Below are 18,661 nucleotides of genomic sequence, written 5' to 3'. Positions count from 1 at the left end.
TTAGCTCTGCTGCTCACTTGTAGTATCGATCTCCTTTATAGTTTTCATGTACAACTCATTTTCAGTCATTTAAATTACAAGCAATCTGCAATATTAAGTCACTTTCCTCTGTCATTTACATATTGTTCTATCTCTCCATATAAGTAAAGTCCTTATTTTTAAGGCAAGGAAAGAACCTTGATTTGAGCAACTCCCACTCAAATGGCACAATCTCTTGATTTGAAATCAAAAGGCGCAACCTCAATCATTCAAATCCCGTCTACTAGCGGCATCTAGTAGTGGCACGCCCGCACCCCACCAATCTCGTATGTGAAGTAAATCCTTGGCTTGCCTGCGAGGCCCATGGCGGATTTAGGGAGCAAACATATTTTGGCATGCCTAGTGGGACCCTTATATGGAGTTAGATCATGAACAATCCTTATGTTCATGATTTTTCTCAACATGCTTTTTCGGAGTATGAGGAGGATGACGATGTTGAAGAACGCTCAAGCTATGGCTATCACATAGAGCCAACCTATGAGCTGGGTACATGGCTGAAGAGTACTCAAGTCCCATGGAACATGATTGTCGGCCAACTAATGGCCATCAAATAAATAATAATCTTGAAGATTGGCCAACTTATGGTTATGATGAAGATTATTATTCTTTTGAAGACAATCGCATTCATGAATACTATGATAGGCCAACAAATGGCTTTGAGTATCAAAAGGCTTCCAATGAGTACATAAAGCCAATATATGAGATGCCAACTCATGATCATCCGGATGAAGAGCTCTACAAAAAGGATATGGGCAAATTAGAGAAGGTGTCCAAACTCCATGTGGCAAGCATCGGGTATGGTGAATAGGTGACTAGGTGTTTTAAAAGGGTGGAGGAAAGCAATACAACTTTTGGAGAAACTTTGAGAAAGTTGATAAATCAAATGTGTCAAATCCCCTCTACAAAACATACTCACCCTACTACAACTAAGGAAGAACAAATCATACATATTGATGAAGCCCAAACAATGGCCCCACCCAACGAAAAATCCATGAAAAAGGATATGGTTGTAGAAGATCAAGCCATTGTAGGCCAAACACCAACGCTTGGGGGGGCTCGAGTCCACACCTCATGTGGAGCCCGAAGAAGAAGAAAAAAGCTCATACACTCCTCCCCGCCAACACAAGCATGTTATCCATATCGAGATCTCAAGGAGGGCAAAGCTCGGGATCAAACATGAATGACCACCTCCTATGATTCCCAAGCTACATAGCATGGCCAATTTAAATGATGGATTTGATCTCTCTACACTCAATTTTAAAAAGAGGAAAAGATTTGAGTGTTGAGAGAAAAATAACATTTGGGCAATGAAGGGGTTTCATCCAATATGCCCGAATATGCCCGAATAAGGCTCATTTTTGTTGTTCCTCTTTGCCCGAAGTGAGCTTTCCTTTCTTTTCCTTTCTTTTTCTCTTTTCTATATTTATAATATAGTATATTATATTATATAATATGTAAGTAAATAAAAGAAGAAAAGATAAAAAATAGGGTTGCTTTTTCACAATTTGCCCGAAAAAGACCTTTCTCTCTCTTTTGTTTTTTTTTTTTTGCCCGAAAGGTGCTTCTCTCTCTCTTTCTTTTTACTTTTTTATTATTTCTTTCTCTCTCCTTCTTTTATTTTCTCTCTTTTTTCTTTCTCTTTCTCTTTCTTTATGTTTCTCCCTCAGTTTTCCTGTCTCTCCCTCAGTTTTTGTCTACCAAAAAGTTCACATATATATATGTTTTATTATATATTATACTATGTGGTCTGCCCAAATGGGCATATGTTCTGTGTGCCCGACGTGGGCTATTATTTCTTTCTTTTGAGCTACCCGAAGGGTCTATATATATATATATATATATATATATATATTATATATATGAAACGAGGCAAAAAAGAAAAAGAAGAATCAAAAGGATAGTTGCCCAAGTTTCTCTCTTCTCCATCTGTTTCTATATTTTCCAGTTTGCCCTACTTCGGGCATTTGTCTAGTTTATTATCTATGTAACCAGTAAGGTTGCTCCCATGTTTTTTGGTATTAACAAGAAGAAATACAAGCCAGACAACATTCTTTCCAATGCTAGTTGTACTACCAATTGCCTTGCTCATCTTGCCAAGTTTATCAACGACAGAAGGACCGAAGAGGTAAATGTGCCTCTTCCTTTCTAGCAGCACTATAGCCACCAAGGCTTTTGGGAAGTCATAGCAAACAAAGTTGCCATTTGTGATCAAGTGTTCTTCATGCTCAAATGTCTCTTATGCCTGCTATATCATCAATCTTCTGGAGGAGCTTATTGGAGTTGTAAGTTTCACAAACTTTGCTCAAATTTGTAAAACTTGGGGGCACTGTTTGCACTCAAAATATACCCATTTTTACTTATTTGGGCAATTTGGGTAAAATATGGCATTTGGAGGATTAATGAGCAAGAAGACTAACTTTGAAGATATTTAGCTATCAAGTGGAGGGGTTTGACACTATAATATTGTTTCTCCCATTTGTTTGGGTGGTGGAGGTTTGTCAAGCCTTTGTTTAATCAACAAATTGCATGCTTGTAAATGGGTTGGAAGGCAACATACGGATGTGGATGCAGAGAACATGTGAAAGAAGCCAACTTGCTTCTTTTAAATGTTAGTTTATTACAAGTGGGAAGACATGTGATGAAAGCGTGTGGTGGAAATGCAAGTTCCCCCTTTAATATTATTTCTCCATGCAAGTTGGCAAGTGAAATACAAAGTGCCCTAGTTTCTTTCGGGCAGATGCAGTGTCTTCAGCAGGGGGTTTCCTCCAGATCTCTATTTAAAGGAGCCCAAACACAAGGACTATGGACACTCAATCAAACAAACAAATACAAGCACAAACTCTGCTCAAACCAGATTTGCCTTCACGAAGCTGTAGTCAGCCCCTAAGCCTTCATCCTTTTCAGGATCAGCCCTCACAAAAGTCATCTTTTGTCTAGTTTATTAGCTCTGCTGCTCACTTGTAGTATCGATCTCTTTTATAGTTTTCATGTACAACTCATTTTCAGTCATTTAAATTACAAGCAATCTGCAATATTAAGTCACTTTCCTCTGTCATTTACATTTCCGAGCAACCTTGTCATTTACATATTGTTCTATCTCTCCATATAAGTAAAGTCCTTATTTTTAAGGCAAAGAAAGAACCTTGATTTGAGCAACTCCCACTCAAATGACACAATCTCTTGATTTGAAGTCAAAAGGCGCAACCTCAATCATTCAAATCCCGTTTACTAGCAACATCTAGTAGTGGCACGCCCGCACCCTACCAATCTCGTATGTGAAGTAAATCCCCGGCTTGCCCGCGAGACCCATGACGGATTTAGGGAGCAAACAGGTTCAAATAGTATTCTTTTAAATTTTCTTGATATTAACACGAGTCGGGCAGTAAGGGCGCTACCACAAGCCCACGCGTCAGCCAACCTCAGCGCCGAGCAGCATAGATTCACATGTAAAAGCAAGCGCAAGTGAGAAACCTGCATGCCTTGCGTAACTGTTAGCTGTGTGAACAGTAAAGAAAAGTAAGTAAACTAGTAAAGCTTTTACAACTGTGCACTGTTGAAAAAACTCTCAGTAGGTTCAGGGAGATGGGCAAAGTTAAAAGCAGTGCGAAAATGCCTTCTTCGGGAGGCCTAGCAGTCATTCTTTCAAGCTTTTTGTGTGTGCTCCTCGTCTTCCTTCTCATCAAGATCCTTCGAAGACTTTGGTGGACTCCGACTCGCATACAGAAGCAGATGGCTCTGCAGGGCATCAGAGGCCCTCCTTACAGACTTATCCACGGAAACACCAAACAAGTCTCTCACATGATGAAGGAAGTTATGAACAGACCCAAAAATTTATCGCACGACATATTTTCTCGAGTTCAACCACACATTCACTCTTGGACTCAGATATACGGTAACCCGGAATCTCATGTTAAATGTGGTTTGTACATCTTAGAACCCGTTTGATATCAATTTGTTTTTACTTTCTAGCTTTAAGTTTCAAGATAACTTTTGGTTGTTTTTGCATGCATTTATAGGTAAGAATTATCTTCAATGGCATGGTTCTAGAGCTCAGCTGGTTATTACAGAACCTGAGTTATGCAAAGAGATACTTAATAACAAAGAGAGGGCTTATGGGAAAAGAGAGACCCCGAAATTTTTGAAGAAGCTATTAGGAGATGGTCTTGTCACAACAACCGAAGCTGAAAAATGGGCAAAATTGCGGAAGCTGGCTACCCATGCCTTCCATGGAGAAAACTTAAAAGTAAGTTTTGTACAGTTATTGGTACCTTGTTTTTGCAATGAGTGGTTTAGCAATAGTAACATCATGGTATTGTTTATGTAGAGTATGATTCCGGAAATGGTAGCAAGTGCTGAGACAATGCTCGGAAGGTGGGAAGATTATGTAGGGAAAGAGATTGAGGTGTTTGAAGAGTTTAGGTTGTTCACTTCAGAAGTGATTTCTAGAACAGCTTTTGGCAGCAGTTACATAGAAGGCAAGAACATCTTTGAGATGTTGATCAAGTTGGCCTTCCTAGTGTTTAAAAATTCTCTAACAGTCAGGGTTCCTGGCATCAGTAAACTTTTCAAAACCAACGATGAGGTCGAATCAGACAAACTTGAGAAAGAAGTACATGGCTCCATAACAGAGATAGTCAAGAAACGAGAAAAGAAGGCGATGACAGGACAAAAGGAGAGTTTCGGGAGTGATTTTCTCGGATTACTTTTGAAGGCTCATCACGATGCAAATGAGAACCAGAGGGTTTCGGTGGATGAGTTGGTTGATGAGTGCAAGACGTTTTACTTTGCAGGACAAGAAACCACTAATACTTTGCTTGCCTGGACTGTGTTTCTTCTAGCACTCCATACGGATTGGCAAGAGGAAGCAAGAAAGGAGGTGATGGACGTATTCGGCAAACAAACTCCAAATCCTGATGATTTTTCCAAACTGAAAACAGTAAGAAAATAAAAAAACGCAATAAATTATTTGTCGAAGTGGCGAAAACATGTTTTCAATTGACATTAGAGATCCTAATTTGGAAATCTGTTTTTCTTTTTTATTCATGCAGATGAGTATGATTTTCTACGAGTCTCAAAGGTTATATCCCCCTCTTGATTCTTTAGTAAGGAAAGTTGATAGGGAAGTTAGACTGGGGAATGTCATTGTCCCACCTAACGTTGAATTGATTCTCTCAAATCTAGCATTTCAGCATGATCCTCGAATCTGGGGAGAAGACTCGCAACTTTTCAAACCAGAGAGATTCGCAGAAGGGATTGCTAAAGCCACTAACAATACCATAAGCGCTTTCATACCCTTTGGAGTGGGACCTCGAAGCTGTGTTGGGTTGAACTTCGCAACCATTGAAGCAAAGATTGCTCTGTCAATGATTCTACAACGCTACTCCTTCACTCTTTCCCCAGGTTACATCCACTTGCCTGTTCATTATTTGACAATGCGGCCACAACATGGAATTCAGGTAATGCTACACTCACTTTGAACCGTGAAGGCCGGCATTGCCGGGGAATTGATGCCCTTGGATTAGCTACACAGTGCAACTAATGAAATTGTATCTGTCAATTATCATTTCAACTTTTTCTAGCTATCGAACTCTTTGGTATGTGTTTAGACTAATCGCTGCGCAATACAAAGAAAGACAAGAATTGGGTAATAAAATCTGCAGTCACCCGTGTCAAAGGCCATACTGCTCTCTGTTCATCATCTATAAGTTCTAATGTCTCAGCCATTAGTGAGAATTAGTAGATTTTTATCTGCGCAAGCTGTCTCTAGAGATTGTATAATCTCTTCCGGGCGCTTTCATAGAAGCCCTCGTCCCTCCCGCTGCTTTGGCTCCTCCGCCGCAACCACAGTTGCTCCGCCTGCACATTTTACCTAACATAAGAAACTGCGGAAAGAGATTTGTGATTCAGTTAGTTGAGTGTTTTAATGAGAAATGAGATTTGTTACTCAACTACTTATGCGTCCGAGTTCGATTCCTCCATCCTAAATATCACTAGTAAAAAAAAAAAAGTTCTTTTAAAAATGACTACACACAACAAATTCTTAATGAAAAGCACTTGATAAACTTTTATAAATAATACGGATAGAAAGAAAGAAAGAAGCAGTGAGAATATTGTAAATAAATTAAACTTTAAGCACGAGGTAGTATCGTAAATAATTTAAAATTTAGTTGCGCCGACAACTCTTTATTGAACAGGCAATTATTTCTTCATAACCATTTTTTTTAACAAGTACACAAGTGTAAGTCCATACAAGCCCAAATCTGATAAACAGCTCCGAAGAAACCACAAAACTTGACAAGACTGAACTTGGAGGACCCAGTTCTCAGGAGGAGGAAGCAAGGAAGACCATTCATTTTGTCTGCATTTCTATTCAAGGAAGGAAGGAAGACCATTCATTTTTATTTTTTCAGAAATTTTGTCTGCATTTCTTTCTTATACTGACCATTCATTTGGTAGATAATATCTGTTTTTCTCTTGTGAATTCTTTTGATGTGTTTTTCTTTTTATGCACATCTATGTTTACTTTTGCCCTTCAATTCTCCTTCAATTCATTCAATTCAAATGCAAAACGTAAATGAGGAGTGTGGAAGAAGTGAAAAATAGTGTGCTAAAATTACCTCCTTGAAAAATTAATAATTATATTTATATGGATACCTCATTAAATCATTGAAATAAGACCAATATGCAGTGGCATGACAACTTGTTAGAGAATAGAGTCTCACCTTGAGCATATGATAAAATACAATACAACTGTTATATATGAGGTATTTCACCCATATTATCACTGAGACATTTATGATAAAACTTCACACCAAGTGATAGGTGGTTAAGTTAGAAATAATATCGGTAATGTTGGTGGTGGATCGTAATAAACCTAGAAAGGTTATCACAACTAACAACCAAAATTCCAACAAACGGCATCCTAGGTCTAAACTAGCATGAGAACTAACAAACAAAACTGAGTTGACCAAAAAAGTCAAAATCGGAACAAAAATCGAGCCGTCTCAAATAGATTCCGGTTTGAAAATTTTACGAACCGGACCAAGCCATTTTTAATATAAATTATTGTTTTATTATTATTTTTATATAAATAAGACATTTTTCTAAGAATGTCATGTGCATAATTAAGCCCAATATTTTTCTTCAGTTCTCTCCCCCTCCTTGTTGTTTTATCACTCATCTCTCCCTACTTTATTTTTCTTCATTCTTTTCCAGTATATTTTATATTATGTACATTTTTGTTTTAGTTTAAGATGTACACTTTGGTTTTGATTTGAGGCTTTCTATTTTCTAATTTATAATTATATGTACATTTTTTATCTTCCGATCACAAATCTTGTAGATCTAGTGGTAAGAACTCAAATTTGCTTGATTTTGTAGTTGAAATATGTGTTTGGTAGTTGAAGTAGAAATTTCGAATATATACATATATATATATATAATTTTGGTTAGAACCGTAACCGGCATGAAAATCGAATTGGAATTGTCATGAATCAAACTATACTGTTTTAATAATAAATTTATCAAGGTTCGATTCGGTTTTCCGGTTTGGCGATTTTTATGCCCATTTCTAAGCATGTGTAAGGTCCCTTAATTTTCAACTTGTGATACACACTCTCAATATGATGTTTTACGATCTATGTTTGTCCCGTTGGTATAGAAGTTTCACAGCGAAGTCGTTTTTCATGTCTTACAAATTCAAGAAAAGCCAATTTATTGTCACAACCTTATTCATCCAAAACTGCTAATCATATAAAACGATTGACAACATAGAAAACGATGGAAAACTTGGTGAAAGAGAGGGAAAAAAAATTAATAATACGGTAATGTATTTGGTGACAAATCCAGGAGATAATTCCAATGTGACGTATCGACCATCGGAAGTCGACAAATGGCAGCTTAAGTTTTCAGTGACAATGTACTGATGATGATATTTTCCCTTTGGATTGTAGTAACTAGCAAGATAAGTAAGTGACAATCACTAGCTAAAAACCATCACTGGCATCTTGTTAATTTGTGTTTACAATATAATTAAGGAGCAGTAAAACTTCAGAACGACGGACCCCAGCTCGAAAAGAAACACGAAAAATGGGTTCTTTCGGAGGCTTAGCAATCATTTTTGAAAGCTTTCTTTGTCTATTTCTTGTCTCAGATCTAATCGACTCGCATTCGGAAGATGATGGCTTTGCAGGGGATCCGAGACCCTCCTTACCGACTTATCCATGGAACCACCAAAGAAATCTTTGACATGAGAAAGGAAGTCATGGGCAGGTCACATATTTTATCACACGACACATTTTCTGTAGTTCAGCCTCACATGCACGCGTGGATCAAGATATATGGTAACAAGCAAACGGTCGTGATTTTAGTTGACTACTATTGTTTTTTAATCTTAATTCCGTGATAAATTTTGATGACCGTACTAATTACAGGGAAGAATTATCTTCAATGGCATGGTTCTCAGGCTCAGTTGGTCATTACGGAACCCGACTTGTGCAAAGAGATACCGAATAACAAAGATAGAGCTTATCCGAAACGAGAGATCGCAAACTTTGTGAATAAGCTACTGGGAGATGGCCTTGTGGCAACAACCGAAGCTGAAAATGGGGGAAACTGCGGAAACTAGCCACCCATGCCTTCCATGGAGAGACTCTAAAAGTAAGTCTTCAAGGTTACTTGTACTTTCTTGCAAAGTGTAATAAACTGAAGATGAATGTACTAATAGCATGATCGTATTGTTTTACCAGAGTATGATTCCGAAAAATGATAGCTAGTGCCGAGACAATGCTAGAAAGGTGGAAAGATTTTGAAGGACAAGAGATTGAGGTGTATGAAGAGTTTAGATTGTTCACTTCGGAAGTGATTTCTAGAACAGCATTTGGCAGCAGCTATATTGAAGGAAAGAACATTTTTGATATGTTGATCAAGGTAGGCTCCCTAATATTCAAAAATTCTCTCAAGGTCAGGGTTCCTGGCATCAGGTAATCCCTATTATTCTTTTTCGTTTGCCCATCTTCTGTGCAACGGTGATCTACTCAATATTCACCACAAGATCCGTTAACGATTACTTCGCTTGTCACGGTTAGTCTTTTCATTTAATGCAGTAAGTTCTTCAAAACCAGTGATGAGATCGAATCAGACAAACTTGAGATCGAATCAGTCAAGAAAAGAGAAAAGAAGGCAAGGCCTGAAGAAAAAGACAGTTTCGGAAGTGATTTTCTTGGATTACTTTTGAAGGCTCGTCACAATGCCAATGACAACCATAGGATTTCGGTGGATGAGTTAGTTGATGAGTGCAAGACGTTTTACTTTGCTGGACAAGAAACCACTAATACTTCGCTTGCTTGGACTGTATTACTTCTGGCACTCCATACGGATTGGCAAGAGGAAGCAAGGAAGGAGGTCATAATTATTTGGCAAACAAACTCCAAATCACGATGGCATTTCCAAAATGAGAACCGTAAGAATATCAAGAACACGTATTGTATTTTTTTCTGTTACAACATGTTTGAAAATTTGATTATGTTATCTATTTTTCATTTCCATGCAGATGACCATGATCATCAATGAGTCTCTGAGGTTATATACCCCTTCGGTTTCTCTTACAAGGAAAGCTGAAAGGGAAGTTAAACTGGGAAAGCTCATCATTCCTGCTAATCTCGAATTGGTTGTCTCGACCACTGCACCTCACCAAGATCCAAAAATATGGGGGCAAGATGTCCACCTTTTCAAACAAGACAGATTCTCAGAAGGGGTTTTGAAAGCAACTAACAAGAACTGGGCGCATTCATACCGTTTGGACTGGGACCTCGAACTTGTGTGGGCTTGAATTTTGCGACAACTGAAGCGAAGATTGCTCTGTCCATGATTCTACAACGCTACTCCTTCACCCTTTCCCCCGGTTACGTCCACTTGCCCTTGCATTATATTACCGTTCGTCCACATCATGGAGTTCAGGTGATTTTACTCGCTTTGAATGGCGAAGACCAGAGTTTACCATGATTCTTGTATTTGGGGTATCTTAAGCACCCAGACATTGATGCCTTTGATTATGTACTAGCTTATAAACAGTTCAATCGATACACCCATTGTTAGGTTTTAAATTAAAACACAAACAAAATTATCACTGCAGTACTAGTCCAAAGTGTACTGATTAATGGTTGAAAGGCTGATCATCAAAGTGTACATGCGTGCTGCGTATCAAAAATTTTCTGAGCACTGTTTGTGATCATCAGATCATCAGCTAGCTAAAAACACAAAAAGTGTAATAGAATTCTTGAACTTCATAAAAATCTATATGGCTGATGCACAGAAATTTTGCTTTATGAAAAGTTCTAAAACACAACAGTTACTAATTAAGACCCAGTGGCTAAAAACGCCTTCAGAGAAGTACTTATACATTGCATATTAGTACTCGGAGATATGCTAAACAACACATTGTTATAGTTCTCCAAAAAAAAAAAAAAAAAAAAAAAAAAAACAACACATTGTTATATACACATGAGTCGTCATGTTCTTTTGATTTGAGCAATATTATAATCTAAGTTAAACTATAGAGAGAAATTTGAACTTGGTATAGATTGGGGAGCACACTGCTCGAGCCCAACTTGATTAGGCCATAGATTGATCTGCAAAGGTGTTGTGTTCTTTCCCTGTGTTAAATAATATTTATTGTTCATATTCTAGCCATTCAACCGAGCCATTGTATGTATTCCTTTTCTAGCCGTTGTAGCTATTGTATGTATTCCCTTGTAGTTTTCAATGAGTCTCTATCCATACGAAGAGACATTGTACATCTATACATTGTATGTATTCCTTCGTATGCAAGACCAGAGATTGAAGACATTATAATGGGAACACTCCTTATTTATACACTGCTCATGATTTTGTCAAGAAAAATTATAAAAGAAGAGTACTGCAATCCATGAATTAAAACTATACGCAAGTCTCCATTCACCAGTGGAGACTAACGTACCTAAAACGATGATGGTCTGTACACGAAAACAGGACAAAGTGGATTTTTCGATACCAAATGTGATGATCAGTGCATGTAGCAAACTTCCCGTCCATTCTTTCCGGTCATGCAGCAAAGAAGGCATTAACGAGTGAAGAAGACAGGTTCGGGAGTGATTATGTTGGACCACTTTTGAAGGCTCATCATGCTGCCGATGACAAGCAGAGGAATTCGGTGGAAGATTTAATCGACGACTGCAATGCGTTGTACTTTGCTGGACAAGAAACCACTAATGTTTTGCTTGCTTGGACTGTCTTGCTTCTGGCCATCCATGCAGATTGGCAAGAGGAAGCAAGAAGTCAAACTCCGAAAGCTGATGGCATTTCGAAACTAAAAACAGTAAGAAATTGAGAACTAATTAATGTGACAAAATTTTAATTTCTTTTTATTTATCACACAATATAGTTTTCATTTTTCATGCATGCAGATGAGTATAATCTAGTTAGTGATTTGTCCTTGAGCAATATTGTCTGGCTTAAAGAATTTGAGATGTCATTTGGCTGAATAAATCAAATAAAATTCCATTAATTGTTCTTGAACTAATTAAGTCTGACTTTTGCGCAAGACATGAGATTGAAGACATTGTAATGGGAACACTCCTTATTTACACACTGCTCATGTTTTGTCCAGAAACATTATAAAAGAGGACAAAGTGGATTTTTCGATACCAAATATAATGAACAGTATATGTAGCAAACTTCCCGTTGTTCTTTCCGGTCATGGAGCAAACAAATTTTTGTCATTCCCATTTGCTCCTAATCTGGTGAGTGTGCTTGAAATCATATGCGAGTAGTACCGCTGCGCTTCCAGTCGTAGACATTCTCTTCAGTACAAACCTCTCTACCAACACATAACAACTAAATCTCTTCCACCCGCCACCAGCCGTCCCCCCAAACTCTTCCACTCTCTCCACCCTCACTTTCCTTTCATCCCCGCCAACCCATCCAACTCTTTCTTGCTCCCATTTCACTCTCTCTACGACTTTCATGCTCAATGCCACACTTGTTTCTCGTCCCGCGCCATCAAAACTTTTAAACCACATGAACATATCACCCGCACCCGGATCCTCATTTCTTTCGTCCCAAACAGCCTCATTTCCACCCACAAAGACCATCTCCCTTTGAACAAAAGCATCCACAAACACAGCAGGATTTTTTTTGCTTTCAGCGTTCTCATTAACCGTGTCGAAAATCTTTTCCCATCTTTGCTCAAGTTTAATTTCGTAGTACATAGAATATTTCATTTGGTCCTTCAACTTCACCCCTCCTTCCTTGACAAGCATGAAAGGACAATACCACTTGCCAACACACACTACTTCAGAGCAATCATGTGATAATGGAAACTCAAACCCGGGAAGGCTTGCTCGTAGCGAGGAGTTGAGTCCCGAGGCTTCACCTAATCGGTAACGACGCGGCTTGCTCATTGTCACGCGCCACCCTTTCCTTCTCAAGAAGTAAGGAGGAAAACCATCTGGATCAACAGACTTGGCAAAAAACTGACTGCGGTCGCTCCCCCTTTGAACTATCTCAATTTGTTGATATATGTCTGACGGATCCAACGGCTTTGGTTTAGCATCTGGAATATTTTTACATCCGCAACAGCCAATATACGTGTCCTCTTCCCTCGTGTTTGTGCATGCTTCCCTGCAAATTAAATTCTCAGTATCAATGTTTAATGTACAACTTCGTACGCGACAGTAACACCGTTATGTGAAAATTAATTACATGAAGGACTGATCAAAATCTAATTTATATGCATACCCCTTATGGCGCCCTGTTCGAGGTATGACATGGTATCGATTGGAAGACAAGGGCTGATTAAGCACGGGAATGAATGCAACATCATCGCCATCTGAGCCATATCGAACTCTTAGATCCTTGTTCTGAGGGAAAGGCAGGCCGTTGACGCTGTCATCTTCGCATCCGCAACAGTTTATCTCAACTGAATCGTCATCATGGAGCACAAGATAACCAGAATTTGGCCCCTCCGGTGGCGGTAGAGACAGTGATGGAGGAGATCTTCTACACACAGACAGAGGCCTTGTCACATACATTTTTGTGACCAAATTAAAGAAGACAACTGTTTAAGAAAAGAAAGACTGGCTCACTTTCAAATTGCTTTGATGAAATTACATGATTACAGACCTTTAATTTATATAATTCACGAAGTCAAAAACTTCTGAGAACTTATAGAGTCCTAGACACGTAAGCTCCTAGTTATGGTTTAGCTGATTGTAATTCAAGAGGTATGGTCTATATCCCCCCCTCCCCCTCTTTTTCAAAAGGGTAAGGTATATGTCTTCCTCCTCTTTGTATTTTGTTTTTCTTGTTTTATGAGAGGTCAGATTTATGTTCCCTCCTGATTAGGTGTAACTTCTTTTTTCATATCAATAAATTTACCTCGTACCGCCAAGGTTTTCCAAAAAAAATAAAAAATAAAGGATTGTAATTCAGAAAACTGTTTACTGCTGAGAACATTTGAGAAATTAGTGTTATACATAAAACAACGTATATGATAAGTATATAGTATTATTGTGACATTCTATGTCAATAATAGAACTTTATCGACACAAAGTTACACACACCTTTGTATTGTTGGCATGTGTCACGGTAACGGAAGTCCTTTCTTGTATAGTTGCAAGTGATTATTATAATCATTTTTCTGATAACTATAGTTTATTTTTTTGGTCCGATGATAACTATAGTTTAATCTTATCTTTGATTTGGTAGTGTATGGATCCAAGCAGAGAGTCCGAAATTGACAATTTGCAGTAAAATGCCAGGAAGGTTCGTACACTTCTCAATCACCCTAAGCTGGAAAAAGTCTTTCGGGACAATGTGTGTGGGTCTTCTATCGTTTGTAGCACCTTCTTGGAAGGATGCATTGAACCTTTAAGCAACGATATTTGTCCACTCAAAAGATAAGTAGGAGGAGTTTCTACTCTTTTTTTTTTTTTTTTTTTAATTTCTATTCAAAGTTGTTTGTTTTTTATTTATAAAACTTTATGTATATGATATACATATTATAAATCATACTATAATTGTCTATGCAAAAAATGAATTTAAAAGAAAAACTAATGAAAATGACTTGAAAACTTTGAGTTTTAATGACCCTAAGCTTTAAGCAACGATATTTGTCTACTCAAAAGATAAGTAGGAGTTTCTACTCTTTTTTTTTTTTTTGAAGTTTCTATTTAAAATTGTTTGTTTTTTATTTATAAAACTTTATGTATATGATCTACATATTATAAATCACACTATAATTGCCTATGTAAAAAATGAATTTAAACTAAGGTCGTTTAGTCATTGAATTATTTAAAAATAGATAAACAAAACTAGTAAAAGTATTATAATCGTCTATGTATTTTCTACAATAGATTGACTAAACGACTTTAGTTTTAACTCTTTTTTTTTTTTTCCAGAGATGGTATTTTCAAAGTGATTTATAAAATGAACAGTTCTAATCATAGGTACAAAACTTTGTAATTCAAACACAAAGAATTTTGAGTAGGAGTTCATGCTCATTTTTGAATAGCCAAACATTGTTCTCAATTATAGTTCTTTACACTAACAAATTATTGTTTTAGCACTCCATCTGGGATGATGCCGGAATTTGCACCCTCCGGCGGTGGCAATGAGAAAAAATTTCACTCGGATTTTTCTCTCTGTTCTTGAGAAATAAAAAAGGATATGGTTTCTTGTAAGTTTGTCTTTGAGGGTAAACTGACTTGTAGAATTTGACTTGGTCAATTGTTTGTTGCTTATGTTGACTACTATTTGAATATTTTATTTGTGTTGATGTTGTCAATTATTAGGTGAGACAACCGCCATTCTTGATAAGATTTGACAATATGTGGTAGTCATGGTAAAGCTGAGGCGTGTAGGTGTAACACTTGCACCGCCGTATACGACTGCAAGGAATTCAAGAATTTTCTTACAATTCTTAGTCAATAAGAAATTTCCATATGAATTCTTGATTTTGAACTATATGATGATGTAACAAATCTGGCTTCGAACTAAGAATCAGGCTCATTTTTAGGAGAAATTTTTGTTTTCGATAATCAAATCAAGTGAACTGTCTAATCTACTTATAAAGTGAAATCCTCTATATTTAAGTATCACTTCACTCCATGTAGGTACAAACTCCAGTATTATGGCCTTAGACTTGTATAGTCTACTTGATTCAATTGTCGCCTACTTTTTTTATCTACTTTCGTATATTAGATCATAAGTAAATGTATGCTTTGTGTGAACATGAGACATTGTAAACAACATTGATCAGAATTATGTGAACATTCCTCAAATGCATTTCTTAGATGAATTGGGTTTGTAATCGACAAGTAAATTTACACTTTCATAAATCAAAAAAGTGCTTCAAAACTCATAAGGCCTACTAAATCCATAAGCTAGAACAACTTTCAAATACCCCATCTGAAGATTTATTTGGGATGCAAAATCTGAAATTTTATACATAAATAGCATATGTAGAACACACAAATAAAAAAGACAAATTTTCATTCCCATTTAGTCCTAATCTGATGAGCGTGCCTAAAATCATGACTAAAAACCAAGTCCCCATTCATTCTCTTCAAAGCAAACCTCTCAACCAATACAAAAAATCCTAATTTCTTCCACTCACCCACCCCTCCGTAGTCCTCTACCCTCTCAACTCTCACTGTCCCTTCTTCTCCCCCCACCCACCCAACCCTCCCTTGCTCCCACTTCATCCTCTCAAAAATTGCTACACTCACTCCCACCCTTGTCTCTTGCCCAACATTGTTCGAACTCCTATACAACACCAACCCATCATCATCCCCCACCTTTTTCCCATCACACCTGCCTTCCATCCCTCCAACCATAACCACTTCACTTTGCACAACAAAATCCACACGCGCAGCATTGCCTTCACCGCATTGAAAACTATGATCCTTCACAAATACTTCTTCCCACCTCTGCTCAAGTGTCATCTCATAGTACATTGATCTGTTCCTTATGTCTATCAACGTTTTCGGTGTCCCTTCGTTAACAAACATGAATGGACAGTACCATTTCCCTACAACCACATTCTTTAGTGGGAAATTAAAATCCGGGAGACGGGCACGTAGGGCGGTGTCTAGGCCCGGTGCATCACCTAGTTCAAATCCGGGCGATGTTGAGCTTCTGAGTTTCCACCCTCTCCTCCACAATGCCTGTGGAGGGAACCCATCTTTAGCCATTGATCTGGCCACAAAACCACCTGAAATATTGATAATTTTTTTGTGAAGATTAATCTTGTATTGCTGATACATGTTATTGGGATCAAAACGTTGCGGTAGTACGTCCTTGGTGCAGCTGTCGAAGCAGCATGTTTCCATGTCCATGGAATACTCGTTTGCGCTTGTGTACCCTTCCCTACAAAACAAAATCATGCTACAAGTTATCACTCTCCCTCATTAAGTCAATTAGCAAAGGCAGTGTGTCGACCAAATGCGACGTAGAATGTGTCGTTTTAAAAACGAAATGTTATGATATATCCTCTACTATCCTTCTACACTCGTGTTCGAATTCATCTTACAGTAATTTTAATTTAAATTACATTAATTAGAATATCGCTCGAATAAAAAAAACTTACCCTCTATCCTTCCCAAATGGATATACTGCATAGTAGCGGTTGGAAGACAGGGGCTGACCAAGAACTGGGATGAAGAAAACACTGTGGAACTGAAGCTCTCTGTTGGGATAAAACCCAACGGCATAGTAAAGCTCAAGGCTCTTGTTCTGGGGGAGAGGCAGCTCTTTAATCATATCGATATTCGACAACCCGAAACAGCATGTCGTTTCTTCGTCTTTGATGACAAGAATGCCGGAGTTTGGACCCTCCGGCGGAGGCAGTGAGAGATCATCAGGAGACCTTTTGTACATCGATAGACGCCTTGTCACATACATTTTCCAGAAATTTTTTCACTCTGATTTTTCTCTTTGTTTTTGAGAAAAAAGGGAAATGGTTTCTTGTGCTTTCTTGAGGGTAAACGACTTCTAGAATTGGACTTGGTCAATTGTTTGTTTGATTATTATTTGAATATTTTATATATCCGTTGAATGTTGTCAATTATTATTATTATTGGGTGAGAAAATCTCCCTTCTTGATAAGATGAGGCGTGTAACGCTTGCAGCCAAGGGTGTTGTTGTGGGTTGGAATTGGGGGAAAATGATCCTTATCTGATTTTTTTCTAAGGATCATAGAGATCATGTGATCATAATCGTTCATTGTATATCGTGTGATTAGAAATTATTTTAAAATTTAAATTTTAAAATGAAATATAAATAGTACATAACGAAAATTGACCACATGATGTACGATGGACGATCACAATCACGATCATTAAATCCTAGAAAAATGATCCGGTGAGGAAATTGAGCATGTTCTTTTGTGAGGAAGGCTTTTTGCTTGCGGCATCCCTCATATGGTAGTAGGCGTGTGAGGTCGAGTATTCGACGAGTTATGTGGTCCGGAAGTTGGACTCAAGAATTTTCTTAGAAGAGATTAAACAATAAAAGTTCAACGTTTACAGGACGATAAATTCTTTAGTAGGATAATTGGATCATCCAGTTGATTCGTGTGCATTAAAAACTGTATTTGCATAGGGTTGAACAGTACCCTAATACAGTGGTGCATTTGTTGCACCGGACAATCTTGAACTAGACTAGCTTTAGGGACTAAGTTGGACTGACTTAGACTAGACAAAGAAGTTGAATTAACAATAAATTATTCTTATTATATTTTAATTTCTTTTCTATTAAAAATATCAATATGTAAAAAATGGCATCTTCTTCGCAAATTGTTGGTGCTCCTCTGCACCTTGGAAATTGCAAAACTTCCAATAACAAATGCTTAACCCAAATTCGAGATAAATCAGAAATTGTTCAATTTGGTATCCTATAAAAATCAGAACTAACTAAAATCATTCAAATTTTGATTAACCAGTCCATTCGTAGAATCCAGAAATCGTTCAATTTGATCACAACGAATGGTATCCAAAAAAACTCACAAATCCAGCCTCCCTTCACAAACCAAAAGCAACGAATTCACAAAATCCATCAAATGTTCCGAAACTTTAAAGAACAGAACAAATAAAGTAAAAAAAAAAAAAGAGAGAGGAAGAACGCAAAGCACCGAACCCATAACCCAATCATCTTCTGCAAACCCTCCATAGTTATAATCCTTCGTAAGGAAAACTAAATCCCATCAAAATTAAATCATTCAAGCTGGCTTGTATATGCAGGACCATAAATTTGATCTGAAAACCTTAAATCGATGGAGTTCTCTCGAATTGGAAATGGAGCTCGTGGGTTCTCTGATTAAAGGTCGAATCTAAGGTTTCATTCGTGATTCTGGGCTTAGGGTGAGGAGAGAGAGAGAGATAGGGATTGGTGGTGGTTTGGACCTGCGGTGTGATCTTGCCATAGTTTGGTGAGTGTAGGACGCGACACGAAGAAGAAAGCAGAGAAGGACGCGACGCAAAGAAGAAGAACACAGCGAGGGTCTTAGCAGTCCCATGGTATTTGGGGGGTCTCGCTAAGACCCTTTAGTGAGAGAGTTAGTGAACGCAAGTCCCCTTTAATCCCATTA

General features: G+C 37.8%; 3 protein-coding genes, 1 long non-coding RNA gene and 1 pseudogene across 6 annotated transcripts; 2 read left to right on the top strand and 3 right to left on the bottom strand.

Annotated features, from left to right (window-relative positions):
• Nucleotides 1–3,604: 3,604 nt before the first annotated feature.
• LOC126606803 (cytochrome P450 CYP749A22-like) lies at nt 3,605–5,744 on the top strand. 3 transcript variants are annotated; one of them, XM_050274191.1, is made up of 5 exons: nt 3,605–3,958; nt 4,056–4,282; nt 4,364–4,975; nt 5,088–5,116; nt 5,221–5,379. In XM_050274191.1, the coding sequence occupies exons 1-5, from the start codon at nt 3,622–3,624 to the stop codon at nt 5,231–5,233; spliced, it is 1,218 nt and encodes a 405-aa protein (XP_050130148.1). In that variant the 5' UTR covers nt 3,605–3,621; the 3' UTR covers nt 5,234–5,379. The 3 variants fall into 3 exon arrangements, with proteins under 3 accessions (XP_050130148.1, XP_050130147.1, XP_050130146.1); XM_050274190.1 differs by having other exon boundaries at nt 3,605–3,931; nt 5,088–5,744; XM_050274189.1 differs by having other exon boundaries at nt 5,088–5,744.
• LOC126606804 (uncharacterized) lies at nt 5,576–6,355 on the bottom strand. The gene is made up of 2 exons (XR_007617379.1): nt 5,989–6,355; nt 5,576–5,895 (listed from the first exon to the last, which is right to left on the bottom strand). It is a non-coding gene; the product is annotated as an uncharacterized LOC126606804 (long non-coding RNA).
• Nucleotides 6,356–8,127: 1,772 nt separating this feature from the next.
• On the top strand, nt 8,128–10,170 carry LOC126606639 (cytochrome P450 CYP749A22-like; annotated as a pseudogene).
• Nucleotides 10,171–11,548: 1,378 nt separating this feature from the next.
• Nucleotides 11,549–13,243, bottom strand: LOC126608752 (uncharacterized). Its single transcript, XM_050276756.1, has 2 exons — nt 12,814–13,243; nt 11,549–12,696 (listed from the first exon to the last, which is right to left on the bottom strand). The coding sequence occupies exons 1-2, from the start codon at nt 13,104–13,106 to the stop codon at nt 11,793–11,795; spliced, it is 1,197 nt and encodes a 398-aa protein (XP_050132713.1). The 5' UTR covers nt 13,107–13,243; the 3' UTR covers nt 11,549–11,792.
• A 2,093-nt stretch (nt 13,244–15,336) lies between these two features.
• On the bottom strand, nt 15,337–17,103 carry LOC126608753 (uncharacterized). Its single transcript, XM_050276757.1, has 2 exons — nt 16,664–17,103; nt 15,337–16,443 (listed from the first exon to the last, which is right to left on the bottom strand). Exons 1-2 carry the CDS (start codon nt 16,975–16,977, stop codon nt 15,567–15,569), a joined length of 1,191 nt encoding a protein of 396 aa, XP_050132714.1. The 5' UTR covers nt 16,978–17,103; the 3' UTR covers nt 15,337–15,566.
• Between the last annotated feature and the right edge of the window lie 1,558 nt (nt 17,104–18,661).

Source organism: Malus sylvestris, chromosome 16 (genome assembly GCF_916048215.2).
Source record: "Malus sylvestris chromosome 16, drMalSylv7.2, whole genome shotgun sequence".
Lineage (NCBI taxonomy): Eukaryota > Viridiplantae > Streptophyta > Magnoliopsida > Rosales > Rosaceae > Malus > Malus sylvestris.
This window is presented reverse-complemented; position numbering and strand designations above follow the sequence as displayed.